We start from the raw sequence: 25,655 nt of genomic DNA on the forward strand, positions 1-25,655 counted from the left end.
ACTTTTATCAGATTTGTGAGATGTTCAGACCTCGTTATTGTGAGTGGTGTTTGTCATTTGTCCAACGTTTACCAGGCCCCAGGGTTTGCCAGCAGTCTCGTATGGTGTAACTCTTGCCTAACAATATTTCCTTTGTTATTACCGTTCCCTGAAAACCAACAGTTGTGCTGGTTGTTTCAAGCAAATTGGCGTGTTTTAAAGTTTCTTTCTCTGAATTATGTATCCATGCGATTCTTCCAACCCATTTTCTATGCACCTATCTTCCCTTGTGCCGTCATGAAAACAATAATCAAAGACCCCTTGTGAGCTATTTTAGGTTGCTATGATTGCCACACAGCCAGGCCAGAGAATTCATCTCACTGCAGGTGAAGCATTTCTTTTTTGCATGCTGTCATTTGGATTTACTGAGGGAATGTAATTTTCTTTACTTCTCCCTGTAGATCTTTGCAGCATCAGGCAACTGCAGACAAAGGCAGCTCCCATCGTTCTCGATGGTGCCACATGCCGACTATTGAAGCTGCTGATACTGACTAGACTGGCCTTCCCACAGGAAGCTTTGTGTTTTCAGTGATATTTCTAGTGGTTGTGTTGGACATATCTTTTGATGTATGCGATATAGAATGCTTCTCTGTTGCCTGATTTGTTGCAGTAGCACTGTGACAGCAGGCTGGCGTTCACTTGGAGCTATTTAAATGTGAAATATGTTGTTTTTACATCATAAAGTAATTACCACTTTAATTTGAGACCTTAGTGTAGCTTGCAATGATACTTTCTGTTTACTTCACAGGAAATAGATCAATTTATCCTTATATTTGCACCTCTTGATTGATTGATTTAGTAATGTTTTGTTTTTAAATCAGCCCACATCTCATTTCAGGGTAATCGTACTTGTTCTGTGTTGATTGATACAGAGGCTATTCATGAATCAACGTGTTTGGAAAAATGATAAATCCCTCATAAAAGAGCACATTTATCACTCATCATAGATTCACATACAGGCATGTGTGGTTTTCAGATGCTTCACATATTAAATTTAAGACATCTAATGTCAAAACATCAATCTCTTATGGCAGCAAAACAACCGCAATCAAGATCTACTTACACGCCAGGAGTCAGGAGCTTCGCCTGAATCACAAAGCCATCATCAGTAGATTGAGTTGATATTGTGCAACTTTATCACAGCACAGAAGGAAGCGTGCATCTGTCTCCTGAGGCTCGTGCTTGTGACAGGGCAGCTGAGTTGTAAACAGTAGTTAGCTCAATGGTGCTAGGTGAGCCAGCATTAGATGCATGCCATGGATGCATTAAGAGACCTGGATGCAGCGTTGAAAAGTTGCTAAGGAGCACATGAAGTCAAAAACGTTAAGCTGCCGCGTATAAAATTACCCAAATGATTAGCGCTCCTTCTAAATCATTGGGCCCACAGAACAAGTGCACAAGAGACATCCGCAGGTTGAGCCGGCCACTTCTGGTTCAGTGCTCTGCTATCTTGAACAGGAATAAAATTATTTACTCCTACGGTTTCTCTAGACTTTCCAAATGTTATTGCACTAAATTTATCAAATCATGAGAGTGAAATAAGACATTTTGTGGGATTGCAAAGCTCAAAACATGTGCCTCTTACACAATGTTGGTACTGAGGAAAAGGGGTTTTGGGGCTAAACAGCATCACATCACAGATTTGGGAGGTGTAATTCCACAGTTTAGCCACTAATTGACTCAAAATCCCAGCACACGTCTTGGGGGCCTGATGCATGTTGTCATCTTTGTAGTGGTACCGTTGGCAGTTGTAGTTCCATAGCAAGAAAAAAGCTCCTAACAACTGCTCACAACAAGGTCTGTGGATTATCTTGAGTGAACAGGTCATGATTTCTGGAAAGAGACATTGCGGTTGAGTTTTTTTATTGTATGTTTTCGGTGCTTTGAGCACACACAAACCAAGTGCCATCTAATTACATTATATTTGAGAAAATATGGGCGATATTTCCAACACTCTGCAACTCACACCAAAACAATCTAGTTTGATAAATAGCACGGCAGGTAACATGTAGTTTTGATTTTGGGGTGAACTGTCCCTTTAACGAAACATCATCACTGTCAACAAGACTGGCAAACTCTACTGTACCAAGATGGCAGGCAGAGAACGGACACACAGCAACAGGATTTACGAGAAATCATCTTAGTTCTGAGGGACAGCAGCACTTACAGCTCTGGCAAGGGATGGCAGGATCTATTTGTCCTGACCTTGGTCTTGTCTGTTTACAGTAATCATGGAGCGTTGTGATTATGAATTAGATGATGTTTGCACAGGCCTCACAAAGCACTGTAAATAAAACCTCCAAGTAAGAACTCTGATACAATATATTGTAGCTCGTTAGTCATCTCAAACATATTCCAGTAACACCAAATCATGATGATTATCTGCATCAGACTTTACTAAAGCTGCTTCATTTTGGGATTGTTAGACTGAATTATTGCCTTTTCATTAACTCCCATTAATCCCCCTATCGCTCAGTCTCTCCTGCTTATTTTTTTGCTCTCACAAGCTCTCCAACTCTCCTTTGCACAACCTCTAACCTCCCACACGCTCTCCCTCACCTCCTTAGCTCTTTAATTTCCCTTTCCTTTGCAGTCTTTCCATCCTACATTCCCTCACTTCTGCAATGTGACACATTCTGAACCTTCATGCGCAGCAAGGTCTCTTGGCCTGCAGTGGGCCTTTGCTACAGTGCAGCAGAATTGCTCACTGGCTGCATTATCCAGCAACATGCTCTAAAAAAGGAAAGAAAGTGTAATCGGGCGGGCAGCCCGTGTGCACTGAAGCTTCAGCTTGTACGGTTGTATCAGAGACTCTAATAAGAACAGACAATATTCTTCTTGGGGAGAAAAAATATCAGCCTTATTTTCAGGTACAGACTCAGAAAGGTAAACTTTCACTGACCTGAGCCCAGAGTTGTGAAACTCCTTGACAGAGACGGAGAGAGTCCTACTGTCTCATTGGGTTTTTCTCTATCTTTAAGTGAATGAGTAACTGAGTGTGCAGCCTCAGCGTCTGCTGTTAACTCACTTACCTAAGTACAACAGCAACTACATGACCTGAAGCTACACTGTCAGTCTGCGACACACACAGGCCCGCAGTATGAAGTCCAGATGACATCTAGACCAGAAAGCTTATATTAAAAGGAAGAAAAATGCAACCTACCTAAGATCAGTTTAAGGCCCCAGTTTTTTATGAAAAAAATCAGCAAAATCATGAAGTAATTGCTTTTGATTGGGTTTTTCTGGTTTGGGGTCATTTAGGCCCACAATATAGTTACATATTATTTTTTGAGGTATAACCGGAGGTCACATAAGACATATCCTGACTTTAATTTTTATTTATTGTATTTAACCTTTATTTACCCGTGATGGTCCCATTGAGATTAAGAATCTCTTTTTCGAGAGGCCTGGCCAAGACAGTCAGCAGTGAAAACACAAAGTTGCAGACAGAGACACAAAGAGAGACAAAATACAATTCACAGGCACTAAAATTTGCATTAAAAAAAGAGAACTATCTATGAAGCAAAAGTACTGTGTTCCATTTGCACTAGATTTCATGGTAGTCAGTTGGAAATTTCAACTGGAACAACCCCTAAAGTCGAATCTCTGACTCGGAAAGTTGGAGGAACGTCAGCAACTCTGACCTCAAAATCCCAAGGTAGCTGCTTTGTGCATCAACAGCAGTGAAAGCTGTAGAAATATTCTATTTATCAGCACTTCTTTCTCATTTTTGTTTCTCGTGAAATAGTCATACACACAGTCCTATCCAGTGTATATATTTGGACACGTGGCTACAGTCTTTATATACGTAAAATACATTGTAATGTGTTGTAATTTACAGGTATGGCTAAAATCTTCATTTTTTGACTTCAGTCTATGAGTCGATCTCCCCACATTGCCTATAATGCACCCAGTCTCATCTTTTTTAGACCTTCCCTGCCCAATGAAACCTGCTTCTTTCAAATTCCTCACCTCCAGTTTACTTCCTTAAGTCCTAGAAAGATTCTAAAATCTTACAAAGGTTTTAGAAATGTCCTGAAATCCTAGAAATGTCTAAAAATCCAAGAATTGTTCTAAAATCCTAGAAATATGTTTGGGACTGCTGTGACTGGCCCCTGGCCTGCTGGCATTTTGCAAAACTGGCTCCCAAGCAAAGCAAGTTGAGTATCTCTGCAATATGAGAAAAAGTGCTTTTGGTCATGAAAGCCTGTAAATGGGTTCTTGTAGAAATCTTCAGTACAAGTCTAAACCTGGAGATGAGCGCAATAGATCCTCTCTATTATTTAAGACAGAATCTATATGCAAGGTTATTTTAACACTCAAAAGTAAAACCAAGTTGTTGTAGCTAATGCTATTTTTATTATGCCATTTGCATTGTTATTGTTTTACTGTCTGCACACATGCACTTTGTACTAATACTATGCTTCATTGCACTGAACAGTGTAATGTCCTCAGCTTTTTACCTGTCAGGGCAATCATTTCCATAGTATTGAATTCATAGAGGCTTTGCCACATTGTTAAAAAAGCACATCAAGTGTTAATGGCTTTGCATTTTTTATTAATTTTAAAGTAATACATTCAACCAACCATTGAAACAGGAGTGATAAGTCCAGGACCTGAGTTTAACCAGAGCGAAAGAAGCTCCTGAGGTGAAGTTAAAGTGGGTTGAATGAACAGTTACATGCAGGTACCTCCAATGATCCATGAGAGCCTTATGGGAGGCCTTTTTATTCCTATACATCATATAACCTGCCAGAGCAAAGTTATAAGCGAAGCAGAGCACCGAAGCATTGGGGAGAAAGATGAGGTGTGGAGAGGAAGCATGCTAAGATGAATTAATAATCGGACCCAGTAGGTGGGACAGGTGGAGCAGCACACTCAACAATGCATATTGCTGTAGTGGGAGTGTATTCTAAGCGGTTATGAGACCTCAGGACTGAAGTGTTTAGCCTAATAATCAGACCTCTACCTTGAATCAATGGGGGGGATATATACTTTGTCAGTGGCTGACAGCCCTGCTGCCTCTCCTGAATCTCAAGTCGCTCAGATAGTTAAGTCAAAGCTAAGATTAAGCAGAAGAGTGCTTTTTAAGGAGTAACTGGCAGAGTGTCAAGACTGCTGGGAGAAGTTGGGTAACTCATACATCTTGTTGTAGAGCAGATTGCACTCAGTGGGGGTTGCACCTGGCATGTTTAACCCCGCTGCCCAGGGCTCCTGTGAAATAAGGGCATCAGTCCAAAATTCTGCTTTTTGGTGCCTATCATTCCCTCCCTGCTGGCTCAGAGGATCCTTTTCCTCATCGCCATTACATCAGAACAGATAATGTGATGGATTCACATGGAGTGGTGCCGACTTTCTCATCAGTGTTATGATGTCAAATTATAAAATGAGTAGAGACCCTTAAGAACAGAAGGCACACATTGAGACGTAGCATCGTGCCACAGTGCTGAGCATAATTTAGCAGCAGCTGCTCGGTTTAGAGAAGTGACTAGTTGTGATTGGTGACGGCTTAAAGTTCATAATGTTTTTATGAGGAGTTCAATCTTTTTGGTGGCCAATTCCAGACTTGGCCAGATTTTCGACATTAAGTGTAGCTTCGCAAGTTTTTTAACTCAGTTGCTTTGTTTCTGGATACTTACAGCTGCCTAGAACTGGCAGACACAGCATTCATGGGTGGTTTAGGACAGCACTTACTCTATTAAATAAATCCTTGACACCAAATAGAGGAATGTTTAAGCGGTTTTTATTCCAATGCAACAGCTGTGACCAGAAGCATTATGTCTTCAGGTTGTTCCTCGGTCTTCTGAAGTCCCATTCTTGTGAATGTGATATATGAAGAACGCTTTGAGTGAATTTCTTCAAATTTGGCACAAACGTCTACTTTGACTCAATGATGATCTTATTAGATTTTTGTGGTCAAAGGTCAAGGAAAGTGGTGGCTTTGTCTGTCTTATTCTCATAAGCACATTATCTCAAGAAAACTATGAGGGAATCTCTTCAAATTTGGGACAAACCTTCACTTAGACTCAAGGATGAACCAATTTGATTTTGGTGGTTGAAGATCAAAGGTCATTGTGACCATTGGTCCATCTCATTCTCATTAACGACATATCTCAAGAAGGCCTTGAGGGAATTTCCTTAAATGAAGCACAAACATCCTTTTGGACGCTACAATAAACTGATTAGATTTTTTCAAAGGCCACTGTCATCTTATGAAACATTTTTTTGGCAATAACTCAAGAAATTATATGCTTCTTATGAAAAGATTTCACACAAATGTCAGATGAGATCAAATATGAATACAATGCTGATATTTAATATTCAAACAGGCTAATGGTCAACCTTATTGTGACATCATAAAGTTCTACAAAAGCACTTTTTTGGCCACTATTCAACGTCATAACTCAGGAACAGAAGAGAGGTCATCTGGTCAGATATTGACTTGGTGACACCAAACTTGTGTGTCCATTATTGATTGTATAGATCATCTGTGCTGCGGGGTTAAAAGTGCTTGTGAAACATTCACATTTTAGAGTTTGTAGCTTCTTAGCAGCAACATCCATATGTGAAGCATGGTCATCTGTCATGGCTACATATCAGTCTGGACAGACATGAATGTGAAATGCTACGGCAGGTTGATGTATTGATGCATACAACCCCAAGATGGAAATTCCAGTTTTTCCTTCTATAAATATTTTTCCATTTTTCATTCATTCCAAGGAGCACCAGAGACAGCGATGCAGATGATGAAGACGACGAGCGCCGGGTGAGCCGAGGCTGCACCCTGCAGTACCAGAGGGCTCTGGTCAAGGTGCTTACCCAGTTTCACACCACCTCCACAGAAGGCACCGACCAGGTCATCACCATGCTGGGGCCTGACTGGCAGGTGGATGTCACAGACCTGGTCCAGGACTCCCTAAAGGTGGCCGACCCCAGGATAGCTGAGTTGGTGGACAGGACGGTGTTGGTGGGTCTGGAGCTGGGATCCACTGTGCTGAAGGTAAACAAACCGCCTTTTTACGGCTCAGTGCTGAGAATTCACATAAATCAGCAGTGAAAAATTAAGTGCCTCTTGATGACAAATGACGCGTCTGAGTGAGAAGCGTGAAAGCAGGCGTGGTGTTCCTTGAATGTGCCCACCACAGCTACCACACACATAATGAAGGCTGAGGTAAATAGATGAGAAGGGAAGATTTAAAAAGTTAGAGCTCATTACTCTTTCAGAGTTTGCAGCAGTTGTTAGCCAGGGCTAAAGAAGCTGGTTTCTCTTTGAGATTGCTGATCCCTTGATTAAAGGATAATGCAGGTGTATTACAACATGGGGTTTATTTTCAGAGTTTTGATCTTTTTTTTTCTTTTGGTTTTAATAATATTGTACTCACCAAAAAACATTGCTGGTAGATTGAAGATGAACCCAAAAGACAGTTGATAAACTGTGATGGGTGGGTGCAACAGTTAGGGAATTAATATCACTGTTCATCTTTGTTTTCTCTTAAAAAAAATCTGACAAACATGGGAATTTGTTTAAAACCTGATCTATGATTTAATTCTGTTGTTTTTCTTTGCCCTTTTCCCATATCATATAAATTTAACATGAGGAATACAATGGTATCATTACTATTGGGAATGATGGCCTAAAGCTGGGATAATCAACTTGCTTTACCCCTAAGCTACTTTTGCAGTATGACAAGAGGCCAGGGGCCAGTTAATAGACAAATAGTCATATTTATCCGTGTATATAATACATGAATTGCCTGTTTTGAATATTTGCATGTTTGCTGTCCTGTGAGGATATTTGGGACTCAGTGTATTAGCTGTTGGCACTTTTTTTAAACAGTTTATTTTTTTGGCTTTTTTAGTCTTTATTGATGATAGGACAATGATAGTATGAAAGGAGGAGAGAGATGGGATGGCGTGCAGCAAAGGGCCGAGGCCGGAATCGAACCCGCAGCTGCTGCATACCCTCTGTAAATGGGGCACCTGCTCTACCATCTGAGCCACCATATACAAGCTCTACTTTAATGCTTTTTCTATATGTTCTGGCACCTTGTTTACTTTCAAATTGCAAAGAAATCCAAGTATGAATCCATTAATTTTCATTGTTATTTAGAGAATGTTTTTTTTGGCAACCTGGTACCTATTGCAGGTCAAATTTGGGCCGCAGGCCTTAAATTGTATAGCGCTGACTGAAACTAAGAACACAACACCAAAGTTGTAATGAACAAGATTCATCCTTGAAGTTTCACAATCAATCTATTGTCCCTTCCATCTTTCTTTGTCTCCCTTTGTCTGCTATAAAACAACAACCCCTCGATCTCTCTTATGCGGCTGTTGATGTCCACTTCTCTCAAGTAAAAAGAGCTCCCTGACGGAAAGTGCATATAAATGCCTCAGCCGAGACAGGTTCAGGAGTGCTTAAAAAAAGGAAGCAGCAAAAGTTATGACTCCTGGGCAGTGATTTACTGATGCTTCACTGGTCATTTATGGGGACAGAGAGAAGTAACGGTTGGTGAGAGTTTTGATCACCATGAAAGATCACAATTTCAGACTGTCAGGAGGAAGAATGGTTGCCTGATGGATGCGTCCAATGATGGCGAAATAGGGAGGAAAGATATAAGTCACCAATCCATCATTTTAAATGGGCAATGGATCATTTGTAATCTGGTGAAGGACATGAATAATTATCAATTTACCACCAGACATAACTTGCCACTCTGCGTCATAGCAATTGTAAATAAATAAATAGATAAGGTGTTCAAAAATAATTACATCCCTCAAACAACTTTATAATATTGTGAAATGATATAGAGCAACATGCTAGAGCTGGTCTGGAAACATTGGATCACTCAAACACCCATTGTTATTGGATTAAGTCCTCCATCAGGTGGCCCTCAGGCCCCCTTCTCATCCGAGCAAGCCTTGTTCGATGTCATTTAATCACTATTCAAAGGTCTTTGTGATAAGTCTGCAGCCATCCTAACAGCTCTTTGAGGGTGTACTCACTGGTGCTTTGAGCAAAATGCTAACAATGATGAAGCAGGTATGTTTATCATGTTCATCATTGTAGTTCAGCATGTTAGCATGCTAACATTTCGAGCACAAATTATAGCTAAGGATGGTGGGAATGTTCAGCGTATTCTCATTCCAGGGCATCAAAAACGGCAGCTTGGTCAGTGGCCGCCAATTTCTGATTACGACACACAAGGCATCCTTTAGTATCTGTATGTGATACACTGGGCTTTCAGCTAACTCCAGTGTAAATAATGCTGAAGCAATGATGTAGTATATTGGACGAGAAAGTTCAAAAGTACAGTGGGAGGAGGGGTGGCGGATGGGTAAAACAAACACAGGACTTTCACTAAGAAGACGGATGTTGGTGTCTCATGTAAGATTTAGAGTTGATTTTAACCATTCAGTAGTTAATGTCACATGACATGCATCAGCCCAATGACTAAATTACTTAATTCACACAGAAAATTTCATGGCTATTTATCCAAAAGTTGTTAAGAACTTTCACAAATGTGAACTTCATGTTAAATTGTGGTCACCAGAGTCAATGGGATTCTTTGTCTTGCCATGAATGCAAAACTTTGTGCAAATCCACCTGGAAGAGGTTGAGATATTTTACTGGATATCTAAAAAGTTTAAACCTCCTGATGGCACTGGACAAAGAGTAAACAGATCACAAAAGCTTTCATTATTTATCATCTGGGCACCATAAAAATCTATACAAAATTGTCATGATAAATCTACCCAATAGTTGTCAAGATATTTCACTAAAAGCCAGAAATATCAACCCAGCTGATGGTGCTAGAAGTAAAGTTAGGGAATAACTATTCACCATGAATGCATGTGTGAAGTTTCATAGCATCCATGTAATAGTTGATGAGATATTTCAGTTCTTAACTAAAGTGGTGGAATGACCACATTAACAATCCTTCGAGCTATGCGGCTAACGTGGCTAAGTGTGTAAGTCAAGTGATCGCTCGCCAATGAGACCAAACTGAAACTCCAGCTGCTTCCTGCACCTGCAGCTCACTCTCTGTAGGTGTCAGTGAATCAAAAAGGCAAAGTAAAAACACCTTTCTTAAAAAGGCTTGCGTAAAACCCCAAAAAAGGAAACTGAAATTAGAGCCCTGCGCAATGAGATAATTAATGGCTTTCAAAACTCACATTACAAAGAAGTTACAGTAAAAGACCTCCAGTTTGCAGAGCACAGAACAGTGAAATTATTATGCAGATTTTCTGAAAGTGAACAGTATAGATCTCAACAATGGAGCTCTTACTAAAATTTTCAGCCTTTCAGAGGATTTGAATTAGTCTTTGACTCTTTCAGAGTCCGATTCAAATTGTCCACCAGCTCATGAATGTGAATAAAGACAAGGAGCAGCTTTTGTTCACTTAGTGCAGTCATTTAGTTTCTCTCTTTTTGGACACATGGTTAAGGATTATTGCATGAATTACTATTTCTCTGTTAGATTTGACAGTTTTTTTTTAATTGAGGACACAGAGAAAGTATCTGAGCTTTAAAAGTTTTAATATAAAGATAGTACATTGTAGATTTCTGTATATTTATGTTCCGTAATTACATGGCAGAATGATGACTTTCTAGGAATTTGGCAAACCTGGGGGGAGTTGGAGGGTTTAATCCAGAGGATTATTGAACAATAGCTGCTTCTCAAAGCCAGACTTGGACAGAATTCACAGTTAGTCGTCTCATCAGAGATTATTTCATTAATATCTGAAAACACCAACCGCTTGCCCAAACACACACAGCAGATAGAAATAGAGTCCAATCTGGAGAATCTTTAATCTCCCATGAAAATTATAGCTCAATATTTACTCTATGATGTATGAACAGTATGGCACATATCTCAACTATTTGATTTCTATTTAAATGATAACGGCACCCGATGATTTAAATGGATTTTGTGGAGAAATGGTGTCACTCACAAAAAGAAAAAGTGGAGGTTTGTAGAGTGAATATGGAAGTACAAATTCCATACATAATTTAGGTCCATCTAATGTATATGAAATTGTGGGACTCTTCAAATATTATCACATCTTTTTAAAATAGAGAGTTATGTAATAGATGAAGGTGAGAAGATAAGAAATGCAATGAAATGTCAAAACAAACTTCTACATCACGGCTTCTATCCCCAGATGTCGCATAGACAAGAAAAACGACACAGGACATTTGTCTCGTGTCATTCCCCCCCTTCCTGTCTCTCCGCACTTTGATCTACCTAATAAAGTTGAAAATGTCCCCCAAGAAAGTAATAGTTTTATTGGAGCGTCTATCAGGGATACTAGGCAGACTGTTCTGTTGCACGGCTCTAGCTGTCGAGGGAACCCTTGCCTTGCGGGAAGGGGTGTAGAGGTTTATTTTGCAGCTGTTGCACCCACTTACTCTGCAACGTGGGAAGCTGTGTAATTGCCTGAAAGTTTACAGGACGGTAAAAGTTGAAAGCGAGGGTCATGTTTTCAGGGTTTTTTCGCTGTGTTTCGAGAGGTATTACATTTGTATTTCATCAGAACTTCATCCTCTTGGAGAAGAAGCACTTTGTGTTTTGTGCAAACAAGCAGAAATAGGCAGGATGCATCTCGGTGCTCGTCAGTGTTGATTACACTGATGGAAGGTTTAATAAAAAATCGTCATTTGTACAAGATGAAGGCTCCAGCTTGTTGTCAAAGCATAATCAGACTAAACTGATCTGTCACTTGAGTCCACAAATAATTGATCAAGGTTCAATTTGCTAAAACTGTTCCTCAGAGTAGTAAATTGTATTTTGCTTGGAGTTTTGTTTCTCGACGTTGTGCACAGGTTACTGTCTGATGTTGTTAACTGATGCTGCCTGTTACATGTGTCATATGTGTGCTGAATATTAAAGGAGAGTGAGTCGGAGATGTAGAACGGGCAGAAACAGGCTGGATTTGAAAATACGCCCTCCACCTCCTCGTCTCTCTATCCTAAGTTCCTCCAACCAGAGGACCACAGACACATGCACATGCCCCAAACAGTAACCCAATGTTTACCATACATGATTCAGATTCAGAAAACTTTATTGTCTGTCATGACAAAAAAATCGTCTTAGACGTGGCTCAACATACAACATACAGTGGAAAACAAACTCGGCCAGTAAACATGTAGCATGTGTTCCTAAAAACTGAATTAATACCTGATACTAATAATTTAGACAATGTACTACTGTGTGCAAAATGGTATCGTGTTTATATAGATGTGTTGATCATTACCATTTGTTTAATATGTTTGTTGCAGTGAGATTAAAGGAGTTTTTATAGGTGTTTTCCTTGGCCAAGGAGACTTTTTAGCGGCAGCCTGATGGTAGTAGCGGGAAAGACTTATTCGGAGGATGAGTGGGATATTTTGTAATGTGTTTGGTTTTCCTTTTAGCCGCTAAAGTATGAAGTACTGATAATGGAGTTTGGGTATTTCCAGTGATTTATTTACTCTTGCATTGTAGCATTGGTTTATCAGACCACAAATGAGAATCAGCCAGTTAGCCATTGCTTTCTGGGGAGGAGAGTGAGCAGCAGCTTTGGAGCTTTGATTGGTGGTTATAGCGGCTCAAATTTTGCTAGCACAAACTCTCCAGTGCAGCCATGCCCAGAGGAAGAGTTTGCTGCTCGCAATAGTCTTTTCTTTGTCTCTGAGAAATAAATCAGCTTCTTGCTTGGAGATAAAGAAAATTCTGATCGTTTGTTCAATGACGCCAAAATGAAACCACTTATTCCAGCTTTAAGGCCATATTATAAAAAACAGCAACCAGGAGCAAATTAGTTAAGGTTAACTGTTTTTATATGTTTATACTGTGAGTGATATATATTGAATGAATTATATAGTATTATATTATATTTGCTGCTCTAAATTTACTGTACAGCTTAATTTGTATTTTCAAACTTTAGAGGGATATCTATTTCTACAGAATACACAAGAAACACATATGACTTTACTACATGCAAGAAAAAAAATACTAGAACTGTGTGACTTTTTCTGTTTTCTTATTTACACACCAAGAGAATTTGAAATGAAGCTGTGTGTCTATTTCTTAAAAACAAAGATAAAACTACACTATGCCCCTTCTCACTTTGGCTGTCCCAAGTGGCAGCAAAAAAAACTGTTTGAATTTCAAAAAATGTGAAATGCTTTCAATATGCTGGATTCATACTGTATTATGTCACACACTATTTGATAAGATGCCCTTCCAGTCTCCCAATTAGTGGGGACGGCATACTCTTACTGCTCCTCAACTTTGTAATTAAGATGCACTTTGTACTTGCAACTTTAGCTTTCAACCAGCCCAAGTTTATTTTAGCGTTATTAAACATAATGAAAGTATAACTGAAGGTTTAAATTGCCAGATCCCTACATTAGCAGCTTATGGTGATATAGGGCACAGCCTTCAGATGAGACAAAAGGTGTTAATGATCTCTTCTCAAGGTCTGTTTAAAGTGGTGCTCACTTTAAACAGACCTGCGTAATTTTCTTTAGATGTCTGAGGATGCTCTGTTGCATGAAAGGTGACTTGTTTTCCTCTTTCTGTAAGGTACCCACGACATCAGCTGCTTGCATGAATAAATCCTCCACTGACATTCCCATTGCACTGCAAAGCAAAATTATGATTTATTGAATGCAAGGTTTGAGAAGAGAGGCATGGAGTGTAGTAACGAGAAAATAATGTAGTGTGATGCAAGTAATATGCACTAGCATGAGTGAGTGCTCACCCACGCTTAGTGAAGAAACACTGCTGGTCAGTGTCAATCTGCTGGACTCATCATTGATCTTCTGTTTGCCTTAAGCATCAGTGAAATAGTGCCGCGGCTTCCTGTGAAGGCCACCAATACAACGCCTCGCACAGCCACACAGCAGTGACTGATAGAGGAGCTCCTAGTTGAGGAACATGTAAAGTGTAACTACTTTCGTGCTTCACTTCACCTCCCCTGCCTGCAGCACTGATGACAAATTCAACTGGGAGCTGGGCTGGAAGGAGCTACACAGCTACAGCTGACCTCTCCTTGCTGGCAGACAGAAACGCCGACATGGAACACATTCATCATTCATCACTCTGTGTAGCTGTGAATCAATATTCATCCCACATTGTCAAATTTTGTCAAAATAGCACTGTTTACTTTCAGCCGGGAGGTGCTGGCTTTTCATATGTTAATTATCTCCCACCATCAGAGGGGGAGAAAGTGTTTTCAAAGTAAAAGGGACAGACTCGGTTCAAGAATCTTTTTTCTTTCACTAGCTTTGTCCCTGCCCCAATTAGGATTTTAAATAAACCCTGCCGCAACATTCAAACACTTGAAATTGGCTTGATGAATGTGACATGAAACACCTTTCTTTCCACAGTACAACAGTTGTCACATTGATATGGGTATACTTTGTAAAAAGTATAAAAATCACAGGTGAGTTCTCAAGAATTTAAAATGGACTTGCTATGATCATGTTCTTTGGGTTTCTCTGGTCAAAAACACTTTGTTTTAGCTCCTGTCTTTACAAAAAAAAGCCCCGTCTGCTCTGATTGGTTTGCATTTTCGGATCCTCTTTTTTCTTAGCACCTCTGCACCATCATTGCAGTTGGGAAATGGCTGTAACAGAGAATGACGGTACTATCTGCCATGGGAAATCACAGATAAAAACTTCTGAACACAACTGGACATGTTCCAGCAGGAATATGAAAGCAAATTAGGGAAAAAATCTCCAACATCAGCAGGCAAAATTATATTTTTCTCTGACATTAGCATGTAGCAGTTTACTTGTAGCTAGGGAATAACTATGTGTATAGCTGCACTTTCTGGTATTAAAAAACACCAAAAAATGCTTTTAAACCAGCACAAGTAAACTTGTTCCAGCAGAAACTTGATCCAAAATTCCCTGATGTTAGCCAGTAGCCACGTGTAGTAGTTTATGTAACCTTAATATTTGTAGTAGCGTGCCTGGAGCAGATGACCAATTAAAGAAATCCATCGCAAAAGTAGAAAAAAACATTGGAAACAGTTTCAGAACATCTGAGGTTTTTGTTCACACGGATTACTTTTACATACATTTACCCCATTATCTGAAAGTTTGGCCACACTTAATATCGCCATCCTCACTGTAACATCATATGCTATACTATGAATTACAGAATGTAATAAAACGTAATGTTTGGCCATGGTGTCTGCATGGTGAGAGTGGTATATTAACTTAAAAACAGTAACCTTTTTTATTTGGAGGTAAATTTCCAAAATGGACATTAAATATTATGTATTTTTAATCTCAAAATTGTGTAAAATATATAGTATTAAGTAGTCAAAATGTAACATCCAAGTTATGGTGAACCACAGAGAGTGACAGAGTCATTGTAAAAAGGTAGATCTGTATCACAAGTACTATGTACCAAAATACTGATCGACAAATGGCCACAGTTTATCACTTACTCTATTGGCACTGATGCAGTCCTCTGTTTTTAAAATAATACTTGGGGGAGAGAACTGCTGGCACTTGCAGAAAGAAATTGTGCTTCAAACAAGCTTTTGTCACATTAAAAATGAAAACCTAGGGGGAAAGATTTTCTCCCAGACTGTTATCAATTTGTGATGTTTGTGATGTATTCCAGGGTGTATTTGCTGATGAAGTGCTGCAATTTAGTTTTTCGTTTTCCCTCAGATTGCCTCATTTTCTTTTACCACAGTACCAGATTTTCTAAGTTTGCCCACAATGTCTGCGGGAAACTCCCACACGTTCTGCATGCAGCATGTGTGGGTGAAGGGAGTAATATTGATTGTGATAACATCAGTAGTGAGTAGATGAAAAACAAGATATCATGACTCACAATTTAACATATAAGATATTGAGGTTCGTGTTGTAATCTGAAATTGCATCTTTTCTATCTTGTACAATGTTTACCATGTTACCATGCAGCTGGCCAAAAGTATTTCCAATCAGTTGTTTGTCAAGAGAATTTAGAATACTCTAAGTGTCTTTGTAACTCATATTTTCATTAATAGCTTTTAAACTGAAAATTGAGACTACAATGAATACCCAAACTTTCAGTATCATCAGTCATGTCCTACAGTTTAACAATTTTCAGCTTCAAACAATAAAAAATAATTTGTTTAAAGCTGCAAGCAGGGATGAACAGGCCCTCGCAGCTTTGCACACCTCAGGGGTATGGTATTCACTGCAGGGAGCGGTGGCGCTGGAGATGACATATTGCACAGTATAAAACATTTAATTTTCTGTTGCCAGTAGGTCTCTCTGTAAGTTTAACAAAATATTGGCATCTAGATGTCTTCCAGTGGTGACGTTTATCGAATACTTAAAGTTTCAGCCAGATTTGACCATCTACAGCGGTGTTAAAAACAACATCCTGTTTCATGACAAAACACGGAAATATAAGGCCTCACCATGGTCATACTTTTCTGTAAAAACTTAAGCTTTTAATAGCCTTTGGTCTCAAAGGTTTTAAGATGGCAAACATAAAATTTGAAGTTGATAAGTTTCAATCTTTTGGAGAAGTTAGTTAAAGTATAACCCCTGTACAGGGCCAAAATGCACAAAAAATGCACACTAAATTCAAAATGGCTGACTTCCTGATGGGTTTATAGTATGGCTCCAAGATCATTTTTTTGAACACCATAAGATGTTACATCTGCCTCCCAATTTTTGTACATCTAGGTGAAATATACTGCAGGGGCACCTTCAATGAAATTTTGTAGAGGAAGCTACTGAGCCAATTTTTTGACACCAGAACATAAGACCTGTAAAATACAAGTTTTCAAGACACTTTAGCCCCTCTAAAAATGTGATTTATTTGCATAAATAATTCCTTACGTTTCAATAGGGTGCTTGGCCCGAACTAAACACAAAGTCATCACTGGCTAAACTTGCCCTTAACAAAACTTAAAGTGACAGGAAAAGTCTAGACAAGATGCTCCTACAGAAACCCTGTGTTTCTATCTAGTCTGTGCACAAATTATACAGTAGTGCATAAAGTTGTAAATACATCTATTTTTAACGTCACAGTGCGATACAAATAACAGCACCATGGCTCAGGCAGTAACACTGATAAGTATCCATAAATCAAATTATGCCTTACATAAGAATTCTAGGTGAGCACAGTTGCAGAATTAGGTGTAAGGAAACCTTGAGCAATCCAGTATTTCAAGGATATTCACAGCCTTTAAACTTGCAAATATTATGAAGGAATGAATCATTCTGAGCACTTCTGTTTTCTCTCTTTATTTTCCTCCACATTCAAGCCGCTTTTTGTACTTTGGCAACTGTGGGTGGCAACTCCTGTGAGCCATTTTATCTATAAATATCACTGGGTACCGCTCCTGTCCCAAAATGTGAGCTTGGCTGCTTATTGATTTAAAATAGATTTTTTTTTTCATTCTGTATTTCTGTTAAGTTGATTTGTTATAATGGTGTCTGTTTCATTGGAAAAATAAGTAATGCTCAGGTAGATTTGGGGTAACGAATCTATTGACAACTATAACATGCATGAAACAGGTTTATGTGATGTTTGAGGGTCTATGTGTGCCATCTCAAGTACCAAAAATAGCAGAGACTGTGGGAGGAACAAGCATTGGTACCAAACTTGCAATGCAGCATCCCTTCTGTAGCACCAGTGTGATTTTTCTTAAATATTCCTGAAATTGGATACATGACAGCTGAGAATAAAAGCCTTTACCATATGATATGTATCCATAAAGGATCATAACCCAGAACAAGATTAGTTTCTGTGATTCAATTTTTTTATTTATTTAGACAATCAATGTGCACAATGTGGTGTATTTTTTAACCGTGTTTTGACATTTGTACATAGTTGCAAGTATTGATTTTGATAGTATTAGATTTTCTTTTTAGTCACTTTAATTGGCCGGTGAAAATATCAGCCACAGTGAAATGGAACGTGAAAAATAGCAGAAAATCAATTGCAAGCAAACAGTTTTTACTGGTGGATTCGTACTCACTGCGACCTCAGTAGGATTTATGTCTCGATGTGTTTTCACAAAGAAACTGACTTGTTTTTGCTCTGGACACATCTTTCACCTCTCGGACAGTATTTATAAGATGACTTCTGGTCTTCATCTCTATCAACTCTTCTCTTAAACTAAATCTATCCCTAGAAACACACTTCTGCAGTCAAGTTGATGCAAAGTTGTTGTCGAAAAAGCTTCTGTAGTAATGTAAGAGTGATCCATCAGGCAACCGAGTTATCCTCCTGAAAAGTTTACTTATGCATCAAATTACTTTTATGCCTTAGGGCTTTGCATGTACACTTCTGTGTGTGTTTGTGCGTGTTTGCATGAGCACATGTTGCCCAGTAAACCTTAACTCTCTTCTGGCACATTAATCCAACACACTCAGACAGTATGCATATGGAAGTAGAACCTGACTGAAAAATGTTGCTGCTCTGTTAAAAGTTTGTTCTCCTATTTTTAGCCCTAAGCATTTACCACTATGGAGGATTACTTTATATTTCTTTGTAAAATTTTCAGCAATACTTGTTTAACTTTTATAACACTTTGCTCTGCATACACAGTGTGTTCTGCAGAGATGTATAAAACAAAATATCAAGGGCAGGGAAGTCGAGTAGCTGTAGGGTTAGATATATTCACACACACAAACACACAGCTGCAGAAAGCCTTTCACACAGCCGACACCTCCGCTTAATTGTTTCCAACCATTAGCCTCTGTAGGCTAAGAGGATGTTAGTAAGGAGCATTATACCATTCTTGTAGCTATGAAATACAAAGGTTGGCAACAGTCATCAAGCAATGTAATTAGTGTGAGCTATTATGTTGTAACAAATGCCATTACACTGAAAAAAAAGAGGGTAATGATCTCATTCTGAAGTGAAGAATATAGATTTTTTTTTATAGCGTGCTCAGAATAAGATACAAAAAGCTCCAGAAAAAGCTAGCAAGTGAACTTTGAGTTTAGAATATTTTAATATTTTACAAATAAAATGTGTCAAAAATACTTTGGAGGAGCAAACTCAATCACTGCTAAGGTGTGTGAAATGATGTTAAAAAAGCAGCAAAAGTTTGAAAATGAGACTTCTGGCATCCCTGACACAGGTTGCGGTTTGGTCCCTCCTCATTGTAACATGTTGACACCTTACATGGCACTGAACCAACTTGTGTATTGTAAATATGAGTTTACACACATATAATGTAAAAATGATTATGTAAAGACTTAAGCCTTACTTGCAGCAACACTAGCCCCCTTTACACTGCCTACATGATGCCGGCATGCTGATGCCACCCTTGTTTGGTTCTGTGTAAAAATGCAAAGACAGTGTAAAGACAGGACTTCGTAACGGCAATAATGTGTGATTTCTGTGTTAAAATGACAACTTTCTTTCAACAGACTACAGTAAATACAGTATATCTTGCTTGATCTGGTTAAAGTTTGATGCAAAAGGCAAAAAGCAAAAATAGAGAGAGGAACAAACATAAAATGCAAATTATAAAACTATAAAAAGTCTGGAGCACTTGAGTAACATGTTGACACTGAATTGCCCAAGAAAAGGGCCAAACTTCTAATAACAGGTAAAATGTAAACATTCACTAATTCATTTTGATTCCTACAGGTAGTAGTTAAGTCTTGTTTTATTCAAAAAATGTTTTTTTTTCTTTCTGTCATCAATTATTTTTTTATGCAGTGAACTTACATACGCAAGGATTTGAAGTACATTTGTGTTATTCTTTATGAATTCTCAATAGAAACTTCTAAATCAAATCCTTTTTAATGACAAAGTAAATTCCAACTTGGTTAACACTTCTGCAGCATGTTGCCAGTATTTATAGAAGATGGTTCAAAATGTTGTCAGTTCTTATTTAGGATGTTACATTTTTATTTTACTATTGTCTTTTGTTTATTAAAAACTATATATTTTCTAGGGGGGCCCCAAGACCATGGGCCCTAAGCAACTTATACCGTAAAGGAACATTTAGAAAAACTGTAGTTCATTTCTCTGTCACATAGATTTCACTCACTAAACAGCGTAGAGTAAAAGCTACAGGGGCTAAAATGAGACCAGCATGCACTCTGTGGGTGTAGATTAGGCACATGCATGTGTGTGTTTTTATTAGGGCTGTTTATGATTTTGAGCACAACAGAAATCGTAACGTATCAAGACCAAATTAATAAAACCAGACACCTGCATGTGCATCTGTTTCCACAGAGGATTTGGCTCCAGCCTTTACATGACAAATTACATTGCAGCAAATTACGCAACAAATTATGTGGCACCTAGATCTGAGCCAAAGAGGGGGAAAAAAACACTGGACGATAAATGATGTAGTAATCACGCAAGCGAAGAAGCAGTCACAGAAACTGGGTTTGTGTCACAACAAGGCTCTAGTCTAGAGAGGGAGATTGAAAGCTTCAGGTAAGTAACCATGGTGATTTATTTATCATTTTATTTTTATCAGTCTTACCTGTTTGAATCCAGATTTTCAAAACATGATTATCACATTAAATTTCTAGTTACTATACTTTGTAAACAGAACTTGTGTATCTTGTGATTGGTTTTACTGTTTCAAGGTTTCAGTTGACGATGATCAGGCAAACTTGTCATAGCACCAAACCCTTCACTGCTCTGGCTTATTATGCTTGATTTGACACCAGCTGGAAAATGCTTGAGACGAAGGTGGAAAAGATTTCTCCGTCTGACTCTGAGGACAAGGCCACTGCTTCACTGAATGGCTCTTTACTTTTGTTCAAGTCCCTCATGACCTCTGGTTGCAATTGCAAAGTGAAATGATGATCTTTTAAAAGTGCTCAAAGTACCGGGTGCAGAGGCCTGTCAAAAGACTGGGATTACCCGAAGAGGCGAGACCGGCTTTAAATGGTTTTGGTATTTCATGTGGTGACACTTAGATGGGCACAAGTGTTTCTGCTAACCGTCACTTTGAAAGCGTGTGGTGGCTGCTCTGGATTGTTGTCTGGTTTCTGATGGATTCTATCTCTATTGGGTTTTTTCTGTTTGTTTTTTTCACTGTGATAGACAGAGAGGCATTGACATACAGATCCAACACACACTGGAACAAACAATAGCACAAAGCACTTTAATCCAAAATTGCCTTGTCATGGGCTTTATGAGCTTCAGAAAAACAATAAAGCTGTTGTCTATTCTGGACTTAAACGATGTCCCTCAGTCAGGTGCAGAAACAATAAAAGAGCATCTTCCCTCTGCAGGTGGAGTCTCCGCTGGCAGTGGATGCAGTATTGGGAGAGTCTGCGTTTGCGGTCACAGATGACAAGGTTTCCATCACGGAGATGCGTGTTCACGCCATCTCAGGCCTGACCCTATCACTGCAGCCCAGCCCCGGCAACAGCCACACCATGGTGGCCAAGGCAACCGGCATCCAGACACTCACCACTCCCAAGCAGGTAACTTATCACACACTGCAGTAAAGAGTCCTGAACCAAATGCTTTTTAAATTTTTTGTCAGAAACTGAACTCTGTCTTTGTGCTTTTGTCCCTCAAGTGTTTGTCAGTGTTTGTTTGTGTAACAGGCAGTAGAAATAAGTAAAGAAAAAGGAAAAAAAAAAAAAAGAAAAAAATCAGTACAACAATTCATACAGAGGACAAAACTGCAGTGACAGGGGCAATGTAAACTGTATGCATAAAGTGCATGGTATAAAGTGCATGGTGCAAAATACCTTAGTGTAGTGATTATGGTTAAGGTTAGAGTTAAGTCATCAGAGACATAAAGGGTAAAGGGTCATCCCAAAATCCAGCAGTTAGCAGTCTAATGTAGGAACTTTTTTTTTTTCTATCAAACTACAGCCACCAACCTTATTAACATCCAAAGCATGCATCTTACAGTTAAGCCAAATACTCAGAAGAAAAGAGTGTACAGTACAGATAATGCTCCATATATGAGCTTGAGTGTCATCCAAATAAAATGTGTACTTAAAATGAAAAAAAAATCTTTAAGCCAGATAGATGAATATTTGTCTTACACTGGTGATCAAGCATTATCTGAAGCCCAACACTGAGGCTTTAAAATAGTTTTCTACTAAATAAGGGAATACGCAACATCTGATGAACCCAAATCAATTTCACCATTAAAATATCAACTTTCTTTAACGACTGGATTGACCTTCTTAAAACCTTTAGTGATCAAAAATTCAAAATTGGCGTATTCTGCTTATCCTGATTGAGGACCTGAAACTCACTACTCGTGTTTACTATCATTGTTCTGGATGTATACAGGACATAATGTTCTGGATTTGTTCTGATTAATGACATAAAACAGCACTGAATTGCCATTGGATCAATATTTAAATTCCACTTAAATCAAATTGCCACTGAATTAAGTTGCTACAAATGTATCTGTATTGGTTTGTATTGGTACATAAACTGTATATGTAGGTGTTGAATGGCCTAAGAGGGATAATTACACACCTCTACTTTAGGTCTAAAACTAAAACCACTGAGTTCTATATACATTCAAATATGGCACTGAACCAATTACTAAAATCAGAAGAAATGCTCCTTATGCCTTACATACATTCTGTGTGTTTCCTTCTTTCTGTCTCCAGAGTGGTAAAATGAAGTTTATTTGCAAATCCCTTCAGTGGCTCTATATCAACAAGCAGGCACTAGTTTCACTTCTTAGTAATAAAATTATTTCCGAGCTAAATCTTTTAAGCTCCAGCCAGCATTGTTAGCAAGGACACCAGATAAAGGCAGCCGCAGTGAACTAATAAGTATCCTTGGTGCTGTTTTATTACAACCTTCATATTAGCCAAGCCTGGCGGAAATACTTCTGATACGTCCAAATGCATTTCCCAAAATTGATTTTATTGCTCAAGTGAGAAGCGAGAAGACGTCTGGGTGAAAAAAAGCAGAAACTGTGCTTATTCTTTTCCACTGTCTCTTTACACAGGAGTAAGGATCACTGCAATTCTCTGCAAGGAATTAATTGGCAGCCCTGCTACACCTAGGGAGATGTGTATGTTTGTGTGTTTGTGTGTGTGTGTGTGTGTGTAGGAGTTCATTCCCTGCTTCGCCCTTTCATTGGCCTGTAAGTTGCTAAAAATGCAACGACAACCACATCAAGCATCAACGAGAGAGAAGCGAGCATTAAATTCCAATTTTTCTTGCTTTCCGCTTCTTGGCCACCTTGAAATTTAATTATTGTAATGTATTGTCCTAAGTGCTCTCCAAGGCCGGGCCATAAAAGGCAGCCAATTCCTCTGCCGGCAAAGCTCTCAGAGGAGTACTGCAGCTATTTCAAGCCATTTGATTCTGTTTCACAGGAAAACTTTCTAAATGTCCTCTATTACTCTAGAAATGAATGAAACACATAAACTATGGATGGAAAGAGTTGGACAATCAAGGTCTCTTTGTATTATTCTCTTTTCCACTTGACAAAGTTGAAGCCTTTCAGAAGTGAAAGGTTTCAGTGCTTGACGGTTCAACATGGACCATTTCTGTTGCAATGACTTACTCATTGTTACTGCCTAAATGTGCTACTTAATAAGGCATTTATCAGTCTGAATGGTATTATTGCATTGATGCAAATGTCCCAAAATAATATTTCCAGGGGCTGGTTTTCCTGCATATACATATTTTATTATCCAAGCTGTTTATGTTTAATTTACATACATATATACTCCCCGATGCCATGAAGCACAGATCAAAGAAAATGGGAAAATTCATCCTGATGCACATTACTTTCTGGAAAAACACAGGTTTCATTAATTTTAGAAATTGTGTGCTGATGGTTTAAAAAGCCACATGCAGAAAATAATATCAACATAGTGCACAAATCCTTCTGGATTTGGATCTGGATAGACATCAGGTCTTTGATCCCCCAGTTGCCTTTTTCGACAGAAAAGCTTATTTTTTAGGCAAAAAATGGCCACAACCTTCCAGCATTGGGTCTGCGTTGAAAAACCAGTGCCAATTGTTTTGTCAGCCTCAAAACACCATTTTTTTCCTGTTTTTGCTCGCTATATCACTCCTTTCCTAGCCGAGTCAGCTCATAAAAAACAGATATTTCATATTCAATGTATTATTTAAATCATCCATATCAAAGGCTGTCTTCATTCTGTCATGCTGAGATGATAGAGGTTTGACTCTCATCGGGATATCGTCACAAAATTCTACCAAACTGGACCAAAGAGATTTTTGTCCTGAAAAGACTTCTTGTGTGTCTGCCCTTTCTCTAAAATTGTCTGACTGGGTTTTAGACAGAAAATCTTCCCTTTTTGTCAGCTCACCTAATGGTTGGTTGCTGATGTTTAAGCACGCTGTGAACAAAGGGGACTGTCAAACGCAGCCTTGATTACATGGACACCAGTGTTGCGGTTTGTTCCACGGCAGATGAATGTTGTCAGGTAACCACCAAGAAGAATTTCATTTTTGTCCAGTTTCTCCATAGGGGAGTATAGACAGTAAAAAGTGATAGAAAATACCAAACGAGAAGATCACACGCAACAAACACGAGAAGACGGGACAGGAGCTCATCATTCGAAGCACACGCTGCTGCTGCCTTATCTGTCTGCGCTGCAGAGCGGAGCCGTGTTGTAGCCTTCAGGACAACGCAGTCATTCCTGCCACCCCTTCCTCCTCCGTGCTTGAAAGTGGTTTGCTGGTGTGCACATCAGAGGCAGGCCGTCTGTGTGCGTGTCAAGGCTTGTACTGAGCACAGGGTACTGCGGATGTTCACAAACGCTCTGGAGATTTAGGGATTGGAGCAAGTCCAGAACTTCAAAGGCTCAGTTGGGAACAGATATTCAAATCACGGTCAATGCCATGAAAGAATGGGATCTGAACCATTGAAATATTCTTTGGAGAGGTATAAACACAAGGCACTGTCACAGCTTTGTGACTAATTTTTTTTAAACTTTGATATTAACAATATGTTGTTGAAAAGATTATGAAGCAAATATATTGTAAATTTTCTGTTTGGGGAAGGAATTGTATTATTTTCGTACCTTTCCTTCACCCTATTTATCAGTTTTTTGCCAACACTTGTATCTCATCTAAGCTTAAGACCATGATAAGTCTAAAAGAAAACTGTGCTGCTGTTAACCTGTACAGTTATGTTAGAAGTCATGTTGAACTCGTTTATTCCATTATGTTCTCCATCATTTTTTTTTTGGCTACCCAAAAAGCACACACATTAAATAGATTTTCTGTTACTTGTGAAGCTAATGGAGCAATTTAGGCTCGGCAAAATCATTAACCATCATCATTTTAATTGTATGAATAATCAGCCGACTTTAATTGCAGAAGTTGGTTTGAAAGGTCAAAGACAATTTTTTCATCGCCGGGCCCTTTTATGGATATTTGTAGCTACTTTTCAGTAGCGTGAGACCTGAAGTAAATGCAGCTTTTCTGTTGTGACAATCACAAAGCAGCAATTACAAAGTCTCCAGCACAAGTGATCCCTTTCATTATCCTATTCTCATCCTTACAACCACTTACAAATTGATTATTTTTTTCCACATTTTTATGTGACTACAGAGTTCTTCTCCATTTTGAGTCACAAACAAACCGTGGTGCTGACTTAGTTGCTCTTGGACTTTTACAGTCTGCTGTTGAGTTTTGGCAGAGATTTAGTTCTTTTTTTTT

The 25,655-nt window shown here is 38.9% G+C and overlaps 1 protein-coding gene across 2 annotated transcripts in view; it reads left to right on the forward strand.

Moving 5' to 3' along the window:
* tmem132e (transmembrane protein 132E) overlaps positions 1 to 25,655 on the forward strand; it is a 445,874-nt gene that overhangs the window by 414,443 nt on the left and 5,776 nt on the right. For both annotated transcript variants that reach the window (XM_042499185.2, XM_042499184.2), the window contains exons 7-8: positions 6,760 to 7,039; positions 21,260 to 21,454. In XM_042499185.2, coding sequence (XP_042355119.2) covers positions 6,760 to 7,039; positions 21,260 to 21,454 — 475 coding nt within the window. The remainder of the gene's footprint in view (positions 1 to 6,759; positions 7,040 to 21,259; positions 21,455 to 25,655) is intronic.

Source organism: Plectropomus leopardus, chromosome 15 (assembly GCF_026936395.1).
Source record: "Plectropomus leopardus strain MGB_pleo_1.0 chromosome 15, ASM2693639v1, whole genome shotgun sequence".
NCBI classification, from domain to species: domain Eukaryota; kingdom Metazoa; phylum Chordata; class Actinopteri; order Perciformes; family Serranidae; genus Plectropomus; species Plectropomus leopardus.